General features: G+C 32.1%; 1 protein-coding gene across 1 annotated transcript; it reads left to right on the top strand.

The window, feature by feature from the left end:
- The first annotated feature begins 19,344 nt into the window (after nt 1-19,344).
- On the top strand, nt 19,345-21,374 carry LOC131150705 (CBL-interacting serine/threonine-protein kinase 25-like). The gene has a single exon (XM_058101591.1). The coding sequence runs from the start codon at nt 19,768-19,770 to the stop codon at nt 21,088-21,090; it is 1,323 nt and encodes a 440-aa protein (XP_057957574.1). The 5' UTR covers nt 19,345-19,767; the 3' UTR covers nt 21,091-21,374.
- Nucleotides 21,375-23,240: the final 1,866 nt, after the last annotated feature.

The raw sequence follows: 23,240 nt of genomic DNA on the forward strand, positions 1-23,240 counted from the left end.
TTTTTGTTTTTTTTTTGTTAAAAAAAAAAAAATTGAATAAAGGAGAAACAAAATAAAACAATTTAATATGAATTGAAATTATTAATGTAGGGAAAAATATAATAAAATTAAATGTATCTTTTAGCATTATTATTTTTTATTTATTGTAAAATAAATAAACAATTTATGACAATACATTTGGATAAATTTCATCAATAATTACAGTATTATTATTATTATTATCTAATTTGTAAATAATTATTTAAGTCGATAAACTTTAATGATTGTTGTTCTCTCACTCGCTTTAGAACATGGGTAGAGTTAATTTAACATTTTAATGATGATTTCATATGTTATTTTAACAGTTTAACCCCATTATATAAATTGTGGGATTCTAACTTTGTTTAATATAAGGATTTGTCATTAATATATATATATATATATATATATGTTAAATAGATATAAAAATAAAACTAATGTTATATAATAAATTTAATGCTATTTTTTTAAAAAAAAAGAAGAATTTTTTCAGAAAAGGAATTAGTGGTTAACTTTATTTTTTATTTTTAACGATTAATATATATATATATATATATATATATATATAATTAGCATTATTTTTATGCACATAAAACTATGTAATTATGCAAATACAATTATATAAATACAAATATGACATTATGTTTCAAATACTAGGTTAAATCACCGGTTCAATTGATTTGACCGACCTAGTAACTTTTCTAGATATGTCATCGGTCGAAGTTTTTAAACTATGGTGTAAGTTTAGTGAATAACAATAATAAAAAAGGAAAAAAAAAAATGCATGACCGACTGGATTCAAATATGCGCTAAAGAGTCTACACAATTTGTAATCATGTATGATAACCATTTCGGTCAACGCATTAGGGATTTTGAACATGATAAACACAACAATGGTCTATCTCCTACCAAAATTCAGCTCCTTTTTCTTCCATAATGATCAAAGTCAGACCTAAGATCCAACATATTTTTTTGTCCCTCGTGATTTGCAGATCATATCAAGTTCTCAAAGTCGGCACAAAAAAAAAAAAAAACATCAAACCTACTTTCTTTTCAAAATGAAATGGGTAGGTTCATAACATTTATACATTTATTTAGATAATTTTAAAATGACCTCCATTTTAAAAAGAGGAATGTGAACATTGCCTGTTTCCTAAAAAAATGGATTGTGTTTTCTTTCCTCCTCACATTGCAAACTTGAAAGTAAATCAAAATGGAATTTACATTTGCCACAATCATATTCTTGTATGATTTTCAGAATCAAATGGTTAGATTGGATTAAAAGATGACTCAAAATTAAGTTTCTAAAATAGGTATAACAAAAATTGAAATCTAATTTTTTTCATATTCAATCGTCATTTTCAAAACTATCAACAAGTGTTAGATTACCATTTTACCTAAAGCTTAAGTTGTTAGGTTGTGCACCAACAATATATATCAAGTTTTAACACTCTTTACACGTGTAACCTGACAACACGTGGAGAGTAAACACAAGATAAATAATACCCATTATAGGGAATGAAAGTCAAGGTGTGATTCCAAGAGGGGGAGTAAATTGGGTATTTAAAAATTTTATCCGTGGAAGTTTAACCAATTTTAAATGTTATGATTTTCACAAATACACCAATTTCTCAATAATTATAGAAGTGTTCTCAGCAAACAACTACCAATTTAGATATTCCTAAATACAAAAGAGTTTAAGCTAAGATTTTAATGCGTAATTTATCTCCTCACAAACAGCAGTGTTCACAGAAAATTTCAATCAAAACTTATGTCTAACTACAACAAATTTTAATCAATAAAGATGTGCTCAACTACAACTGAGTTGTTATAATGATTCCAACAATTAATCCAATCAACACAACAAAAATAAAATATTCACAATAGATAATTCTATTATGGTGTCAGAGCAAGTCGATCATTGAGAGGTAAAACTTTTGTTTGAGGATAATTTTCCTCGAATTGGTTCCTCTGTTTTTGAATACCACACAACAGAGGTTGTATTTTTCATATCTTCTCACATCAACGTTACTGTCAAACGTTGAGTGTGGGTTATATTTTTCAGAATTCCACTACTCTTGATTGTGGGATTATTATGATGCTCTCTATTTTGCACTTGGTTCAATCAATCAGTTTAATTTGATTTCTGTTTTCATTGAGCATTTTGTCAAACAGTTGGAGTGCACAACATGCATACCGCCTTTTTGTTCAAGGTTAAAGAAGGTGGGTTTTCGACTGTTTTTCCTAAGCTAAAACTCAATCCGCACACACATCTTTAGGCCACACATTTTATTTTATCCAAGAAACTATGATTTTAGCTCAGATCGTGCTAAGAACAAACCCGCACCCTAGATCCGGCTAACACCATAGGTCTAGATTGCACCCTGGTTCGACCCGGTCTGTGTTAAAAAAAAAAAATAGGTTCACTTCTCATGCCTGAAAAGGCAACCAAGGTGGAAAAATATGATGATCCTATTCGTCACTTATGCCTCCAACAATCAGATCACCTTTGACTAATTTTGGTTTCCCCACGCTCACAGAGGACAATTATTCCACATGGAGCCCTGCGATGATTCTCGTACTCCAAGCGAAGAACAAAGTTTGCTTCATTAATGGTATGCTACCTTCACCATTTTCCTAATTCTCGGAACACTCACCATCTTCACATAATTTTTTTTAAGAAAAAAAAAAAAATAAGGGGGAGGGATGGCGTAAAATCTAGCAATATTCCCTTACTTTTTGAAATACGACCCTTCAATTCCTAAATTTTCAAAAACTACAATAAAATCTCCTAAAATATTATTTTATTTACAAAATAAAATTTCCATTAATTGACCATTAGTCAATCATTAAGGTTAAAGTGTGATTATGTACAAGGTATGTTGCATTTTTAATTAATAATTTATAGGACATTGGCAGCAGCCTCCCCACTTAGTACCAAAATTTATGTGATGATAATACGTACATAAAGCAGTGTATTTGGTCTAATCCATTGATGCGTAGTTTTGTGACGGGCTCCACGTGGAGGGAAGGCAGTGGTCGAGAGAATTCAATTGAAGTCTAATTATAATTACTAGGGAAGACGCGTAGGAGTTCTATTGAAGGGTCTGCAATGACGTGGAGGGCAGCCGTGGGGCCTCAATTATTCGGGCCGCAGTCGTAGTGCCAGATTGTCTTATTTTTATATTTAAAAATTGAATAGAAGAGAAACAAAATAAAACAATTTAATATGAATTAAAATTATTAATGTAGAAAAAAAAACATAATAAAATTAAATATATCTTTTAGCATTTTTTTCTGTTTTTATTATTATACAATAAATAAACAAATTACTACAATACATTTGGATAAATTTCATCAATGATTATTGCATAGTTCTATTGAGTTATCAAATTTATAAACTCTTATTTAAGTCGGTAGACTTTAATGATTGTTGTTCTCTCACTCCGTCGGTGCGATATAGAACACCGGGAGAGTTAATTTAATATTTTAATGATGATTTCAAATGTTAATATTTTAAATTTATCCATATAAAATACATTTTAAAAGGGATACATGATACGCCTTACAATTAATAAGAAGATAAAATCTTTATTTTAATTTAAGGCCCAATTTTTTGTGTAAAAGAATTTATACAATAAAATAAATATGTGCATTTTCTTCTTTATCCTTTCTCTATATGTTAATGAAAAAAGACATAAGGTCATTTTTTAAATAGATAATTATTTATTTATTTAAAATCAACCAATAATGTGAAAGCACATCATGAAACATCGATTTCACCTCATGTTGATGAAAATTAAATTTTAGTATTACAAATAATCAAAATCTAGTTATTTTCTATTTTTAGTTTTTTTTTCAAATAATTAACGGTAATTAGGTACATCTGTGTATTGATTGACATTCCTTTTTAGGAGTTTGAAATTTAAATCTTAGATTTGAATTAAATATAATATAAAATTGCCTTGATTTCATTCAAATTTATAAGAATTGAATCCAAATCCTTAAATTCATGCATCCTAATAATTGTTGGTATTTACTATTTTTTTAATCAAATAAAATATGTATGGAGTGAGTTGCAAAATGCAAATAAAAAATAATTGAGAAGAAAGAAAGGCTTTGGCTCCTCCCATGTTATGCCAATATATATTGTCACGATCTCATATCAAGCATGTATTGGAAATTTTTATTTATTTAGGAATAATTTAAGCTTCAACAATATGAGACCGAGCCACTTTGAGAGACTACCACTAGTGGTTTTGCATAGATGGGTGTGAGCTACCATGATGACGACATCAAAGATCATATAAGAGAATCTATCACGTTCCAACATTGAGTGTATGTTCCCACGTCAAGCGTGTAATAGGGAGATATTTATTGTTCATACAAGGATATTTTAAGTTCTAACTTCTATGAGGAGGTGAGACCGAAATATTTGATATTAGAGTCATCCTCAGTTATTACCATGAATGTTTCCCACACAAATCAAAGTGTAGATTACTCCGGTGAGATCCTTAAGGATCAAACAAGGAAGTTTATTATAATCATACATTAGCGAGTTATAAGCAAGGTCTTAGTCATGTAAAGGTATACAATTTAAGTTTCAACTTTGTAATCGAAGTAGACAATATCTCACTATCCTTGAGCAGAGAACCTTGCTATTAAAGCTGCTCTAGGGGTACTTTCATGTAAGTAAAACCTTCACAAAGATGTAGACTACTCTAATGAGGGCGTCAATGATTAGATGGGGGTGACTGTCCTAATCCACATCAAACGTGTACTAAAAGATTATTTAGACTCCTTTTATAAGTCAGAGAATTAACAAGTGAACAATATCATAATGAAGTTGAGTCAAAATCCTCACATTACACTGATTGAAACAAATATTTTTGAAAGTTATGTTGGACGTTTTAGAGTTCCAAAGCTTCTCCAAATTACTCATATTTTTATTTTATAAATTAATCTTTATTATTTAAGAAGAAACTATTCCAACAGGTATGAAAAACGCTTATTCACCAATAGGTATTATTCTTATTCTCTAAAGATAACTGTTCATAGGTATTATTTAAGGATTATCTCTTTTCATAAGAGAACTACTCATAATAGGTGTCTTCCAAAAATGTTTCCTTTAATGAAAGGATGTTTGTATCTTTATATAAGGAGATGGTCACAAAAAAGAAATGGATACAAACAACACAATCTCTTCTCTTTTTCTTCTCTATTATAGAATTTATACTCTATATTGCTTATATTTGAATATCCATTAGAACCATTCACCCCATCTCTTTGTCGACGTGCTAATAAAATGAGACTTTTGTGAGCGAATCTAGATTTTATCTTTGAGATGGGTTTTATCGCCTGTACGTCGAGAGGCAATACCATCTTTAAGACTATGGATAACCTGTTATTTAGAGGTCAACCACACTATTTAAATTTAATCTTTTTTTTATTTACATACATTATTTTGTTAATTTATTTGCATCCAAAATATACAAATTAATACACTCATATGTTTTCAATTCTTGCTAGTTATTGGACGCTAGTAGCCTTGGAGGATTCACTTAGTTAGTGGCCATGAAGTCATTATTGTGATATTGAGCTTATCTCTAAGGACCATCATGAGAATCAAGATTGGGCACATGAATTTTAATATATAATGCTAATCCACAAAAAATGTCCTATGGTTGTTACTTTGTGTGATTTTTTGAATATGGTCAAATGACCTAATTTAAGGCTTTAATCAAATAAGATTACCTAAAATGGAAACAATCAACACTAAGCTAACCTAGTTTATAAGATGAGGAATAGGCTAGCTACTAGGTGAGGAAAAGGATGAAAAATGTAAGAAAGAAAGTAAATATGAGAACTAAATGTGTTTTTGGAAAGGACCGAAGCTAACCTATTTATAAGATGCATATAGAAGCAACTTTCAGCCCCAATTATTGCAGCAGATAATAAAATTTGACTATTCAAATATCAACATTTAACATCTAACTGTTGCAAGAAAATTGAGATGAGAAAAACTATAGAAATAACACCAAGAAACTACTAACATTAACCTAAAAAATACACAAAGGAAAAAAAATTGTTAGAATTTGAAACATCTCCAATAATATCTTTTTATAAGAGGTAACTATTCATAATAGGTGTCTTCAAGAGATGTTTCCTTTAATAAAAGGGTGTTTGTATATCTATATAAAGAGATAGTGTCACACAAGAGAAATGACACATATTGAAAGCATAATTTTAGAAACTACAAACAAACAATTGTTTGCAAGTGGAAGAGAACAGTGATCTGACGTCCAGCCATAACTACTCAAGTCTTCAAGAAAGGGATCTGAAATAAAAAAAGAGAACTATGAGAAATAGAGAAAGAGATTTGGGAATTCTCTTTACTTTCACTGTGTTCCAGAAGAGTAGAAGGCGTAGGGTTTTTGGCCAGCTCTATATCATAGTAAGCCAATGTGTGACTTAATGGTTAATCACAAACCCTATTTATAGACTGGTCAAGACCCCATCCGCTGAGAGATTTCCTCTCACATTTCCTACCATCAAGGGATTGTGAGTTTTTAAAAATCTCTCATTTGAATTTCAAATCAGATTCAAATCTTCCATTTGAATTTCAAACCAACGACTTAGTCTTAGGAGACTTAGTCTTAGTATATCAAGTAGTTACTGTAAAATCTTATCTTCCATATTTGATTTTTGAATAAAATAATAATTAAAATAATTTAAATAATAGTATTTTCAAATAAAACAATAGGTGTTATGTGTGCCACTTAAAAGGAAACATGCGCGCTAACATTCTCTCGCTTGGCTCACATGATATATCTTGAAGCTTTTATGGGATGAGAAGTTCAAAACTGAATATGGCCACAAAATTACTTTAACTTTTATAGAAAGATAATACATGAATCATGGCAGTTTTGTTTTTATGTAGTAAACAATTCCTTCCATGTATCACAATGTATGACCTTTCTTAATAAAACTTTATGTGGTAACTCTTATGTATGACTTCTTATAAGTCATTGTGGGTCTAATGTCCCAATGGACAGTTTTAGGAACATATACTACATGTGCACAAATAAGAGATCAAGAACAAAGTGTACTAATCAATCCCATGCTTTCCACATGTTTTGTAAACACTTTGATTTAGAGCCCTTTCGTCAAAGGGTCTGCCACCATTAAATCAGTACTTATATGTTCAATGGTCACTTCTTATTCTTTAATTCTTTCTCTGAAAGAAAGGTACTTTATGTTGATTTGTTTACTTCTGCTCCCACTCTTGTTGTTCTTTGAAAAAAACACTGCCACTGTGTTATCATAGTAAATCCTTAATGACTTTGATATTGAATTCACAATTTGAAGCCCTGTGATAAAATTCTTTAACCATTTGGCCTGTGAAGTTGCTTCAAAGCATGCTATAAACTCTGCCTCCATAGTAAACAATGCAACTATTGTCTGTTTGGTGCTCTTCCAAGATATAGCACCACCTGCTAGCATAAAGACATATCTTGAAGTGGATTTCTTTGAATCTTGACATCCGGAAAAATCCGAATCTGTATATCCAACCACTTCTAGATTGTCCACATGCTTATAAGTATGTAATCCTTGGTTCCTTGTAAATATCTCATAACCTTTTTGGCAGCTTTCCAATGATCCATTCCAGGATTACTTTAATATCTGCCAAGCATTCCTACTGCAAATGCTATGTCTGGTGTTATACAGACCTGTGCATACATCAATCTGCCAACTGTAGACGCATAAGGAATGTTTTCCATTTCTTCCTTTTCCAATATATTTTTTGGACACTGGTTTGAGATGAATTTGTCACCCTTCAAAATGGGTGCTGCATTCAGTTTACATTCATTCATCCTAAATTTATCAAGAACCTTTTCAATGTAGGCCTTATGAGATAGTCCTAATGTCATTTGAGACCAATCTCTGTGATTTTCTATGCCAATGACATAAGAGGTTTCACCCAAATCCTTGATTTCAAAATTCTTAAAGAGAAATTGTTTCGTGTCATATAGCAATCTCAAATCATTGGTTGCAAGTAGGATGTCATCCACATATAAGACTAAAAAAATAATCTTACTCCCACTGATCTTAAGGTATATGCAATTATCCACAATGTTCTCTATAAAACTAAATGTAGTAATAACATCATGAAACTTTAGATATCATTGTTGGAAGGCTTGTTTTAGACCATATATTGACTTTTTTAATTTGAAAACCAAATTATTGCCTTGATTAGAACAAAATCCTTCAGGTTCTTTCATGTATACATCTTCTTCAAGATCCCCATTTAAAAATGTTGTTTTCACATCCATCTGATATAGCTCTAAATCAAAATGAGCTTCAAGTGCCATGATTATTCTAAATGAATCTTTCTTAGAAACTAGAGAAAAAGTGTTATGGTAATCAATGCCTTTTACTTGAGTGAATCCCTTGACTACTAGTCTGATCTTATATATCTCAATGTTATCATTTGAGTCTCTTTTAGTCTTGTAGACCCATTTACAGCTTACAACTTTGACTCCCTTAGGTAACTCAACGATATTCCAGACTTGGTTTTTAGCCATAGAATCCATTTCTTCCTTCATGGTAACATACCAAACACTTGAATTTTCCCCACTCATGGCTTGTGAAAACGAGATGGGATCATCTTTAAGTCCAACATCAAAGTCAGACTCTATTAAGTATACATGATAGTTGCTAGGAATAGCAGATCTTCTTACCCTTGAAGACCTCCTTAAAACTTGAGTTTGAGTGTCATCCATATCAAGTGGGTGTTGTACTTCAGCCTCTATATTGACTTGTTCCTCTTGAGGTGGGGGTAATATTTCTTGATTTGATTGTTCTTCCAAGACATCATATTGATTTTCTTGAAAGATAATCATTTTACCCTTATTCATAGATTCATTTTCTTTATTCTGTGTTTCCTCCCACTCTATCTTTTGAGAAACAGTGGTCCCACTAATGTCAATATCCTCAAGAAATTTTGCATTCCTAGCTTCAACAATTCTAGGTGCGTGTGAGTGACAGTAAAATTTATAACCTTTAGAATTTTCTGCATAACCAATGAAGTATCCACTGATTGTTCTAGGGTTTAATTTAATTAATTGTGGACCATAGATTTTGACCTCAACTGGAAAACCCCATATGTGTAAGTGTCTTAAACTTGGTTTCCATCCTTTCCATAACTCAAATGGCATTTTGGGAATTGCCTTAGATGGAACTCTGTTTAAGATATACACTTCAATTTTTAAGGCCTCACTCCACAAACATAAGGGAAGATCATTGTTGCTTAACATACTCTGAACCATATCCATAAGGGTACGATTCCGCCTTTTGGCAACACCATTTTGGTGAGGTGATCCCAACTTAGTATATTGTGCAACAATACCTTCATCCTTAAGAAATTCTACAAATGGACCCGGTCTTTGTCCTGATTCTGTGTATCTTCCATAATATTCACCACCCCTATCTGATCTTACGATCTTAATACTTTTTTCTAATTGTTTCTCTACTTCTTTCTTAAATGTCGTGAGTGCATCTAGTGCTTCAACTTTATTAAACAGAAGGTAGAGATACATATATTGAGTATGGTCATCAATAAACGAGATAAAATATCTCTGATCATTTAGACAAGAGGTACTGAATGGACCACAGAATTCGGTGTGTATGATCCCAAGTATTTCATTACTTGGCACCTTTACTTGTATTATTGGTTTGCTTACCCTTTATGCAACCCACACAAGTGTTAAAATCAAAAAAATCTAGAGTTTCCAATCATGTCAAAGAAAATAATTACCTCTATGTAGGGTAAAGTAATCATCAACTATGACTTAATTGCAATGTGAATTTAAAGCCAATTTATAAAAAAATATCTGCATGTCATAAAATTGTTGTGACTAATTTTAATACACAATGATATTCATTTTTCTTGATATGGCTCAATCCATTATTTAGAAACTTTAATATTTTAGGTCTGTTTTACTGTAGATACGAATAGCACTACCAAGTAAGTTCCCAAGAAAGATTTTTCTTTCCTAGAAAAAACTTCAAGATTCTCAGAAAAGATGGAGGGGTCACAATGGTCCTGCTTAAAATCCAATCTCCTAGACAAAATCTCCTTAAATGTACACATCAGTACCCCACAACAAATAGTCCATTAATTTAATTAAGACTTATATAATCATGTATTTCAATACTGATGTACATGAAATAAAATACAATTTTAACAACAATAAGCCTAATTAATAAAGACATATATTGGCATTTACATAAAAATTTAATAAATACACAAATAATAATCACAATTATAGGCCAATAAAAATTAATAAATGCATATATGACATGCATTAAATATTTATGCACAGTTTTTTTTTTGGTTTGACCAGCCAAAGGGTTGACTAGTCCGGTCTGGCCAACAGTCAATTGGTTCGGTCAACCGGTTCATTGAACCGAGCCAACCTCTGTCCAGATGCGTAGGTCGAGTACGGGTACAGTTCAGGTTGGCAAAGTCTCCCATGCACATTTTATCGGGTCAGGCTTTAGAGTGGGCCGGCCTATTTGACCAATGGCTTAGGCTTTATAAACCTAACTAGTTTGTTTATTGAATTGGGCCAGGCCCAAAACCCACGGCTCGTGAGCTTCTCCTCAATGAGCCAGATGCAGCCCACGACCTAATACCCTAGGCCTAAACGACACAACCCACGCCGTTTCAACCCTCTTTGGTGCTTAGGAAACCCTAGCGTCGTTGGCCCTTCCTTGCCTCCTGATCCGACGTGGCTTCACTTCCTCATGGTGACTTCATTGTTACGTGAAAAACTCAACACAAAAAATTTATCATAAAACTGAGACCACTTAGTGAACAAACCAATCAAAAAGAAAATCTCTTTTTGAAAAGAAAAACATGTCGTGAGATTGGTAAAATAAGCACAATACATAAACCGAGTTTGCATATTTAAGAACAATGCATGCCGAGTGAATTTCATCATGGAAATTAATACTATAATATCAAAATCAATTTCTTGAAAAATAATTTCATGCGATTTTAGAATAAGAGAAACTAAGCAATATGACATGGAGTTGGCTCTGATACCACTAATAAAAGCATAATTTCAGAAACTACAAACTAACAATTGTTTGCAAGCGAAAGAGAATAATGATCTGACCTCCAGCCATAACTGCACAAGTCTTCAAGAAAGGGATCTTAAATAAGAAAGAGAACTATGAGAAATAGAGAAAGAGATATGGAAATTCTTTTTACTCTCACTGTGTTTCAGAAGAGTAGAAGGAGTAGGGTTTTTGGCCAATTCTATATCACCGTAAGCCAATGTGTGATTTAATGGTCAATCACAGGCCCTATTTATAGATTGGTCAAGACCCCATCCACTGAGAGATTTCCTCTCACATTTCCTACCATCAAGGGATTGTGAGTTTTCAAAATCTCTCATTTAAATTTCAAATCAGATTCAAAATCTTCCTTTTGAATTTCAAACCAACGACTTAGTCTTAGGAGACTTAGTCTTAGTATATCAAGTAGTTACAGTAAAATCTCATCTCTCATATTTGATTTTTAAATAAAATAATAATTATAATAATTTAGATAATAGTATTTTCAAATAAAACAAGATGTGTTATGTGTGCCACTTAAAAGGAAACATGCACGCTAACACATATAACATAATCTCCTCTCTTCTTCTTCTCTATTATTAATTTTATATTCGATCCTTTTTTATATTTGGACATTGCTGATAAGGATCATTCACCCCTTTCTCTCTGTCAATGTGTCAATGGCATGTGGGACTATTGCCAGTGTGTATGAGTTTTATCTTGAAGATAATATTTATTGATATAACTCGCATGTAAAATGACAACATCATCTTTAGGATAATAGATATCCTGTGACTCACATGACAATTCACACGATTTAATTTTTTTTTATTATTTCTATATATTATTTTTTTGAGAAGGTAACACCTCAAGCATAACTACCGTGAGGATATTCATATTTATAAAAATATTTACAGCTATTAACGTTACAATAGAATAATAATTTACAATTATAGCTATTAACGTTACAACAGAATAATAAATTTACAATTTAAATTTTAAAAAACTGTTATACAAGTGGAGAATGCCCTTGATTGTCTCCATATTTTTCTCTAAAGGATTCTCCTCTAATACCCCCCCCCTCAAAGTTGGCGTGGTGGAAAGTGGAAACACGCACAACTTGGCACGATCGAATAGATATTGTAGTTTAACAACTCCTTTAGTGGAAACAAATGCTAACTGTAGTTGAGAGGGGACAAACACCAAACTGCGAACCCGTTGAGCAACAAGCTCCCTAAACAAATGGCATTCAACGTCAATGTGCTTAGAGCGAGATTTGGTGATAGGATTTAATGCTATAAATATGGCACTGTTATTGTGACAAAGTAGTTTTGGAGGATAGGAGAGTTTAATATGTAGTTCACATAATAGTTGAAGTATCCAGGAGAGTTCGGCAGCTACAAATGCAGGAGCTTGGTATTCTACCTTAATTATAGAACGTGCGACGGTGATTTGATTCTTAGAAGACCATGAAACTAAATTTCGACCAAGATAAACATCAAAACCTATAGTAGACCATCGAGTATTAGGGCAACCTGCCCAATCAGCATCAGAGTAACCAACTAGAGTTGAGTAAGGATCCCATGACAGCTGAAGACCATAGTGATATGTGCCTTTAACGTATCGTAAAATACGCTTCAAGGCATGAAAGTGATCAGTATAGTGTAGGAGTATGCATATATTGACAGATGGAATTAACACTGTTAGACAAATCTGGACGTGTGAGAGTCAAATATTGCAAGGCTCCAGCCAATGAGTGAAACTATGTTGCTTTGGAATATGTTGTACCAGTTTTTGAAAGATGAGAGCCGACCACAAAGGGTGTGGAAATTGGTTTGCAATCCACCATTTCAGCCCGAGTCAAAATATTTAGAGCATATTTTGCTTGACTTAGAAAAAAACCTTTGTCATTGCGAATAACCTCAACACTAAGAAAATGGTGGAGATCACCCAGATCTTTTATAAAAAATTATGTGGCAAGACGGTCAATAAGAGTATGAAGCATGGTGGAACTATTGCCAATAATAACCATATCGTCAACATACAAAAAGGACATAAATAACACCATGTTGACCGTGATAGGCAAAGAGAGACGAATCTACACGGCTCGCAAGAAAACTAAGACCAAGCAAAAAAGTGTTGAAACGCTGAAACCAAGCCCTTGGAGCCTGTTTAAGGCCATAAAGGGCACACTATAAATGACAAACATGATTTGATAATTTTGGATTTAAGTCGGCTGTAAAACATCCATAATGGCTCTCTGCAATGGATGATGAAATTCCAGTCCAAGAAGCCTATGAAATCTTGACTTTCAAGCAATGAAATAAATTGGCTACGCCATAGGAGGTAATTGGTAGAAGTAAGTTTGATGGTCACCATGTGAACCATCATATTTAGTGGAAGCTGATTGGGACTTGAATCGGTCATGGAAAAAAAAATTTAAGATATTAACCAAAAGGGCTCTGATACCATGAGAAGTTATCGTCTCAAGCATAACTGTTGTGAGGATGATATTCATATTTACATAAATATTTACAGCTGTTAATGTTACAACGTACAGAATAATAATTTACAATTCAAAATTTTTAAAAAATGTTATACAAATGGAGAATCCTCTTGTTTATCTCCAAATTTTTCTCTAACGGATTCTCCTCTAATATTTTTAATTTCTTTATAATCTGCACATATTCTTCCAACAACTTAATCCTTTATTGTCGTTGTTTAGTTATTGCCTACTAGTCATGTGGGCGGTTGACCTAAAATGCACACATGAACATGGCCTAAAATTTAGGCACTTAACTTGATCGATTCCGATTGTAATATAATGGGAGCAGCAGATATAAATAAAAAACCAATAGATCATTAAATCCCAGTTCACAATTTTTGTAAGGTTTCTTGAGTTGATAGAAGTCAGAGACATGAGATTTTTTTTTTCTCTATCATTTCCCTTCATAAAGATGGACCTTTTGCTCTATAACCATGCATTAGCTTAATTCTTATTCCCTTTTAAATTGGATTTTATTCCCAAATGTGTCAAATGGATTAAAGCATACTAAATGTGTTGGAAGCAAGTGCTATTGAATCTTGAGGCAAAGTGTCAAATGCCCCTATGGGCATGATGCGGTGGGAAGACATTAGTATGTAAGAAAGAGTATCAAGAGTTCAATTCCAAATAGATACACTCATAGAGCCAACGGTATCTTTGGATAGTGAGAATTTACTCTGTGAGTCAGTAAGGACTGTAGATGGTAAGAGTTCGCTCTATGAGCCAGCGGAAATTGTGGATGGTGAGAGTTTTCTGTGAGCTAGCGGGAACCATGAATGGTAATGGAGATGTGTCCCGGGGGTCGGATTAGCCGAACGTTTAACTGATGCACAGAAACCGTGTCCGCATTCTGAATTTTGTCTGATTAGCGAGACCTAGGGGGAAAACACTGATTCGTAAGTTTGGTGTCGTACCAGAGGATCCGAAGGATTTGTTGGTGGCTGGAGTTCCTATGTAATTAAAAAAAAAAAGTGAGATAGCTAATAGTTTATTAATAAACAATTAAGCAAAGAGGTGTACTAAAGCATCTATCTTGGAGTTGAAAGCTTGGAGGAATTGTCTAATGCTTAAGTTAGTTGGGTTTCGGGAAAAAAAAAAATCAAGTTGGGAAAAAAATATAAAGAAATGAGTACAACAATTATCCTAGTTCTTGGGATGACAAGTCTAACTAACCTAACAAATTCTAGTCAACCAGTTGACATAAGTATGAACATAATTAAATTACTATTTTAAAAAAATTAAAATATATATTAAAATAAATAATTTAATAATTCTGAAAAATAGTTAGATAATTTATTGTTCCAAAAAAAATGTTATATACAATTTTCATAGAAATTAAGTGACTAAATATTTCTTCAAAAAATAAAATATAGTTTAAGAATCGGATCAGATCAACCAGTTTGTTGAACTGGGAACAAACTTAGAAAAAAATTTTGTGAATTGAGTCAATTGAAGGTCAACAAATTAATATAAAATTTGATTTTATTTATCTATTTGACATTCATATTTTACACATGGAAGAGTTAACATTCAAATTTATAATTTTAATTTATGAAGTATAAATTTTAAATTTTAAATTTTAAATTTACATTTTTTTTATTACATAGGAACTTTAGTCACCAATGAGCCCTTTGAACCCCCTAGTGTGGCACCAAACCAACTGATCAGTGTCCTCCGCCCCCAGGTCTCGCTAATTAGGGTAAAGTTCGGAATGTAGACACGACTTCTGTGCATTAGTTGGACGTTCGGCCAACCCAATCCCTAGGACACATCTCCATTATCATTCATGGTCCCCACTAGCTCACAAAGAACTCTCACCATCCACGGTTCTCGCTGACTCATAGAGTGAACTCTCACCATCCACGGTCCCCACTGACTTACATAATAAATTCTTACCATCCACACGTACCGCTGGTTCCGTGAGTGTATCTACTTGGAATTGAACTCCCGATGCTCCTTCTTACTTGCTGATGCATTTCCATCGTACCATGCCCGTGGGGGAAATTTACATTTTTTTAACACTATGTTTAATAGGCTGCCTAAATTTAAAAAATATTAAATTATGTTTTATTTGTTTTGTAAAGTGTTAAGGCATTACATTTTTATAAAAATTTCATCTAACAAACATTTTTGTGATCTTATAATTGCAAGGTATTTTATGACTTATTAGTAATTTTATTTTTCATATATATTTTAAAAATTTTAAAATAATAATAGAATGGTTTTTTCATGTCATTGTCAATTGGTTGATCCAAAATAATTGGACTGGTTAAATTTTTTAATTCAAAAATTAGTTAGGTCTTACATTTGTTTAATCAATTTTCAAGCCATTATACTGATCAATTTCTCAATTTAATTTATCAAAATTATGTCATTTTTAAATATCATTTTATAAGGGATAAAATTTATGATCAACTAGCGAAAGGATCATTTTGTCAATAAATCTAAATTTCAGTAAATTCCTTTGAAAATTTAATATCCTTGAATCTATCAAAAGAAATGATCTATGATCACATAAATTGACGGAAAATGATTCATATAACCGACCCCACTTAGTAAGACAAAGGCTTGGTTTTGTTGTTGTTGTTGTAAGGGGTGCAGTGTCACTTTCGAAAAACTTAGGGAGCACAATGTTATTTCAAAAAACTTAGCTGGCGTTGCTGTATTTTATACTTTTAACTATATATGCATGCATCTAATAAAGCATTCTTAGAAAATTGCGCCATATTTTTTTTTTAATTTTTAAATAAATTTTAAAAAAATAAAATTATTTTCCATAACTAAGAAAACCCTAAAAAATTCCTTCCATTTAGTGTGCTTGACTGTGAACATTGAAATTAATCTTCAATATTAACCTATACGTTCATAAAGAGGCATTAACTAAGTTAAAATATAATAAGTAAGCATGTATGACTAAAATATTGTACATATTAGATTTTAAGAATAATTATCATTAAATTTGAAAACGTTAGTAATGATAGGGATTATATATAAAGCATCAAACTTTTTTGATATCTCTTTTAATTTTTGTTCAATAAAATTTGAAATATTAAAAAACAATCTTGCATTTAAACAATTAAAGTACATAAAATTTTATAGGGAAAAGAATCTGCCAAATGATTAGGGTATATGGCCAAAGATGCTACCAAATAAATGAATGATTAATGATTTATTAATTTAATTTAAAAATGATTTTAAGAAACAAAATTTTCCTAAATTATTAGATGGAGTCTTGAGAAAGTTGCCCACTGCCACCACGCATTCATTCAATGAAATAACTCCTAAATTTTCCTTTTTTGAGAAATTTATCCTCCATTAGTAGTGGCCCCTCAATTTAAATTAAAAATATATATTTAATTAAATACATTTAATTTGTTTAAATAAAAATTTTAATTTTCTTTTGAAGTATCGGTCTGATCTAAATCCGTGAGGATTAAGTGGATTTATAAGGATGATACGTGATAGTCGTTTTAAAAAAAAAAATTAATTTTAGTCCGTGTCATAAATTATAGATAAGAATTCAGCATTACCATTTCTTATCTTCCGTTTATTATTATTATTATTATTATTAAAAGATATTTAAAAATTGTTTGAAATAATTTATGCAATAGTGTTTTTCTAAAAAAATTTATTGATAACAAATGTTGCTTAAATAAATGGGAAACCCACTTTATTAAATAAGTGTACTATTTATTATATTGCATTAATAATTAATATGACATAGTACATGATAAGATAATATATGATTATTTTCTAAATAATTTTTTAATTTAATTTATTGCTGTTTTTAAATTAAATTAATTTTTAACTAACATTTAAATATTTTTTATTGAGTAAACAACATATGATTATTATTCTATTATTAATATTGTTATTATTAATATATATTTATTACATATGATTATATTATCATATTTATGACATATGAATAGTATCTTATTAATTTATGTTAATTATAATATTTTTAATTAAATTAACAATCTTATTTTAATTTAATTTTAATTAAAATTAGTGCATTCCTTCACTTTCCGGATATGTTCGTTCTTCAAATTTGAAAAAATACTCATCACTCTAGAATGAGGATGACATCGGTATGTATATATAGTCTCATATGAAAATTTTAAAATAGCCTAATACTGTTGTAAAACGTGTATATTATACACGTGGATGACTATCTTGAGAATATATTATAACTTTTGGTATGCCCATATAATAGTTCATTATGGCATTTACCTTTGCGATGTCAATATAATCTTTGCCTATATAAAGATATGTTTTACAACCAAAATGGATATAAAAAGATGATTAGCAACATTTAGTTCCTGAAGAATTAGATTGCTAAATTTCTATAACTCCAAATTTCTTTACTTTAATTTTTCTATAATTCTCTCTTTATTTCATTTACAACAAATACAATTATATTGTATCTTTAACTCAAGTGTGGCACAACATCCTTCCATAGCACCTCTTTAGACTTACGTAAACAATGATGTTTTATGCATAAGAGGCTTAGGGGTTTGCCGACTCCAAGTGGATAACTCCTCTAAATATAAATGATAATTCAATGAACACATATTTTTTAAATGCTCCCAAACGGGTATTTTTTAAATGCTCCCAAATGGGGACTTACTTTTCTAGAAATTTAGTAAAAGAAGTTGACATCTCTATGGTTTTAAAATTTTTGTAAACCTTCATGAAGATTTTATAAGTCCAATAGATCTTACTTAATGTTTGATATTTTTGGAATACTTATATTTTTTAACTTGACTTTCTTGTAAAAAATCAAGATAAGTTCATGCCGTTTTATCACATATCAAGGAAGAATAGTAAAATCTTCGAAAATTTTTAGGAGTCTTGATGTCCAATGCCTTTTTACTAAACATTAACAAAAGTTTGTGAGATTTTTGAAACTGTGAGTTGATACCTAACATTAAGATTTCTAATCAAAAGTATGCATCTTTTTGTCAAAAAAAGGTGCTCATTAAATAATGGAAAATATCATTTTCATTCTATTTTGCTAAAGAAATATAAAAAAAAAAAGTAAGTTAATTTTTTATGTTTACAATATTTTAAACAATTATTAAAAATTTACACTATTTTCTAATTTTTTAAATTTATATCTAATAGCTGAAAAAAAACATATTTACTTTATTTTTGTAGATTTCTAACTCTAACTTTATGGATGAAAGAATGAAATTGAGACATTAAAATTTTTATTTGTGTGAATTATATATTTAGTTTCTACTAAATTCATATAAATCCAAATTCTAATTTCAAAATTCATAATTTCAAATGTTACCTTATACAATTTTTTTAAAATTTAAAATAAATTATCTTTTTGTAATTATTTTAAAATTTAAAAAATTAAAATAAAAAATTATTTTACACAAACTCTTTATTTCTTATCATTTAAAACAATTTTAAAAAAATTAAAAATAAAGTACAAATTTTATAATTATTTAAAAACCTAAAACTTACAAAATCAAAAATATTTTTCACAATTAAACAGGTCCCAACTCCCAAGTTTCTTTTGACCTATTGTTTTTATTTTTAGTATTATTGATTAATATTATTATTATTATTATTTATTAAAGCTTTATTATTATTATTATTATTATTATTATTAGTACTAGCGCTTTCGATCGTGCCCTCTCCTCATTCGTAACGTCTCTTTATAAAAAAGTTTCCGAACTTTAAATGTAATGGGAGAACTTAGGACTCTGTGTGCTCCGAAGTCCCCGGGTTCTTCCCAAAAGGAAAACCAGGTGCTCCCATGGCGACAACAAAACCCCGCAATCCCATCTCCCTTTCTTCTCCACCAATCACGACCTTCCTCTAGCAGTTATTATCCCTCGAACTCAAACCGATACTCATTTTATCCAGATTTCCATGGACTCCATGCAAATCACCATATCCTTTGTTCTTTCATGGATTCCCTTAAAATATCCTTCAATTCCCCTCAAATCAAATAAACCTTTTTAAGATCTTTTAGCTAGTTTGTATTAATTGAGATCCAATTGGAAGAACTGCAAGTAATCTGTTTTCTGATTATCGATTGGGAGAGTAGAAGCTCTGCATCAATGGAGGAATTCAGGCACATATTGTTCGGGAAATATGAGATGGGGAGGTTGCTGGGGAAGGGAACCTTCGCGAAGGTGTACTACGGTAAGAACACGGCCACCGGCGAAAGCGTCGCCATTAAAGTCATCAACAAAGACCAGGTGAGGAAGGAGGGAATGATGGAGCAAATCAAGCGAGAAATTTCGGTGATGCGCCTGGTCCGCCACCCGAACGTCGTCGAGCTCAAGGAGGTCATGGCCACGAAGACGAAGATCTTCTTCGTGATGGAGTACGTTCGTGGCGGCGAGCTCTTCGCCAGAGTCGCTAAGGGCAGACTGAAGGAGGATCTGGCGAGAAAATACTTCCAGCAGTTAATCAGCGCCATCGACTTCTGCCACAGTCGCGGCGTCTCGCACCGTGACCTCAAGCCGGAAAACCTCCTCCTCGACGACGACGAGAACCTCAAGATCTCCGATTTCGGTCTCTCCGCTCTGCCGGAGCAGCTCCGCAACGACGGCCTCCTCCACACTCAGTGCGGCACTCCGGCGTACGTCGCGCCGGAGGTCGTCCGGAAAAGAGGCTACGACGGATCTAAAGCAGACATTTGGTCGTGCGGAGTTATTCTCTTCGTGCTCCTCGCCGGTTACCTCCCTTTCCAGGACGAGAATCTGATGAAGATGTATCGGAAAATTTTTAGGGCAGAGTTTGAGTCTCCTCCCTGGTTCTCTTCCGACTCCAAACGCCTGATTTCGAAGCTCCTGGTCTCAGATCCGGAGAGGAGAATCACAATTGCGGCAATAATGCGAGTTCCGTGGTTCCGCAAGGGCTTCACGAGGCCCGTCGCGTTCTCGATTGACGATTCGACAGCGGAGGACGAGGAGATCATGTCGCCGGAACAGTCGAAGACGAAGGCGGTGCCGTCGCCGGCGTTTTTCAACGCGTTCGAGTTCATATCGTCGATGTCGTCGGGGTTCGACTTGTCGGGGCTGTTCGAGAGCAAGAGGAAGAAGGGGTCGGTATTCACGTCGAAGTGGGCGGCGCCGGCGATCATGGCGAGGATAGAGGGGGTGGCGAAGGGGCTGAGGTTTAAGGTGGCGAAGGTGAAGGACTTCAAGGTGAGGATGGAGGGGGCGGCGGAGGGGAGGAAGGGGAAGCTGTCGGTGACGGCAGAGGTGTTCGAGGTGGCGCCGGAGGTGGCGGTGGTGGAGTTCTCGAAGTCAGCCGGAGATACGCTGGAGTATGCAAAGTTCTGCGAGGAGGAGGTGAGGCCGGCGCTGAAAGACATAGTGTGGACGTGGCAAGGCGAGTTGGGAAACGACAACTGCAATGGTAACGAAGAGTGAAAGATGAATTTGGAAAGAGACAAATCTCAGGAGGTCCTAAAGATTCCATTAGGCTTCTCTGCTTTTTCTCATTTTGATTTGTTTTTTGTTTTGTTTTTTATTTGAACCTGTTTTCCGTTTTTGGTTGGAAGTCGGCAGGTGGGGGTTTTACTGTGATTTGTAAATAAAAAAGTGTTTTTTATGTTTGATGTTTTTGTTTTTCTTTTTTGAAATATACTATGTATAAAGATCCTTGTGGGTACAGGTGGAACAAGTTGAGTGAAATGATGAAAATTTTGCAACCATTTGAATGTATGATTTTTTTTTATTTTTTCGTAATTTTCATTTTTATATCACAGACTTGTTGGAAGATATTTTAGTATGTGTAACTTCATACTCAAAAAAGAGCAATTGTGTCTAAGGGGTTTATGATTCTGAACCAAATCTCTATAAATCGAATGGAATTGAAGGTTTTGGTTTGATGTTTTGTGAATCGAATTGAATTCGGTTAACTGATGGTGTAGTTAACTAACAATTGTGATTAGGGGTATTATGTATTAATAATAGAAAGACATCGACTTACCTTTAGATTTCAAAATTTATAGGAACTTACTTAAAGTTTTAAGAATTTTACATACCTCCTTTGAAGTTGGCTAAAAAGAAATAAATTTTTTCTTATATTTTATAAAAAAAGACATCTTTTAAGGGGAGGTTATAGTCTTTTTGACAAATTTTATACGAGATTTATAATATTTTTGAAACTTTAGAATAGATTAATGAAAATTTTGAAATATTAGGAGATATCATTATCTTTTTATCAAATTTTGAGGGAGGGAAATATTTTTTGTCCAAAAAATTAAAATTTTTATTTATTTTATAATAATAAAAATATATTTTTATAGAATTAATTATAAGTAATATATTGCAACTAATTTATTTGTCGTAATAAGTATTTTACCAAACTTCAGAGAGTGTGATTTAGAACCACTCAAACCTTTCTTTTTGCCCACGCATCCGACAGGATATTTGAGTCAAAATGTGATTTGGCAGTGTTCACATCCTACTATCCCTTTGGTCTCCGGTCCAAAATAGGTGGTCTCTTTTGGTGTGTTTGGCAATTATAAGAAAATCAAAGTTAATAAAATATTTTTAAAAAGGGTAAAAAATATTGACCACATTCAAGTTTTGGTAAAAAAAATACTAATCTTTCTTAAAATTTTAAAAATTTTAGAAACCTTTCTTAAGTTTTCAAGAATTCAAGAAATCTCACCTAACATTTGTTAAAAAGACACAAACCTCAATTTTTATTTTATAAAAAGACAAGTCTTTTGAATGAATGTTTGTTTTTTTGACAAATTTCAAGGAAGATTCATTATTTTTTAGAAACTTTAAGGGAGGTCAATGAAATTTTTGATTCTTGAGGAAATACTTCTATCTTTTTGTCAAACCTCAAGAGAAGTGAATGTGTTTTGATCTATAAAAAAATTATCTTTGAACTTACGTTCATCGCACGCCCACCCTTATATGGTTTTTGAAAATATAGATTTTGAGCCTTTAATTTAAATTTATATAGATTTAAAAATAGATTTAACATAACTTAATATAATATTTTGCTCAAGCTTAACTAAATTCAAATGCAAACCGTGGAATCCTTACTTCCAAATATAATGCTAAAGAAAATAAAATAACTTGTCATCCTTTTTCTTTTATAGAAAAATTCATTTGCTAGTGTTAGAAATACTGGACAAGTATAATTGTATTTCTTATTCATAAGAGTATACATGGGTGCCTATTTACATAGGAGGCATGGAGTGCTGTACAAGTATAGCACAAGTGTAGTACAAGTGCATTACAAGTATGTAGTACAAGTGCAGTACAAGTGTGTAGTATAAGCAAATAAGGAATGTACAAGTAAATAAGGAATACATGTTAACAACCCCCCTCAAACTCATGGTGGGTGGGAGACTTGAGGTTGTCAACCAAAGTACGATGACGCCCTTTAGGATGTGACTTGGTGAAGATATCTGCAAATTGATCTTTAGAAGAAATTGAGAAGAGCTTGAGAGCACCATGAACAAGATGATAATTGATAAAATGACAATCAATCTCAATGTGTTTAATCCGTTTATGGAAAACATTATTGTGAGGAATGTGAATGACACTTTGATTGC

Source organism: Malania oleifera, chromosome 3 (genome assembly GCF_029873635.1).
Source record: "Malania oleifera isolate guangnan ecotype guangnan chromosome 3, ASM2987363v1, whole genome shotgun sequence".
Lineage (NCBI taxonomy): Eukaryota > Viridiplantae > Streptophyta > Magnoliopsida > Santalales > Ximeniaceae > Malania > Malania oleifera.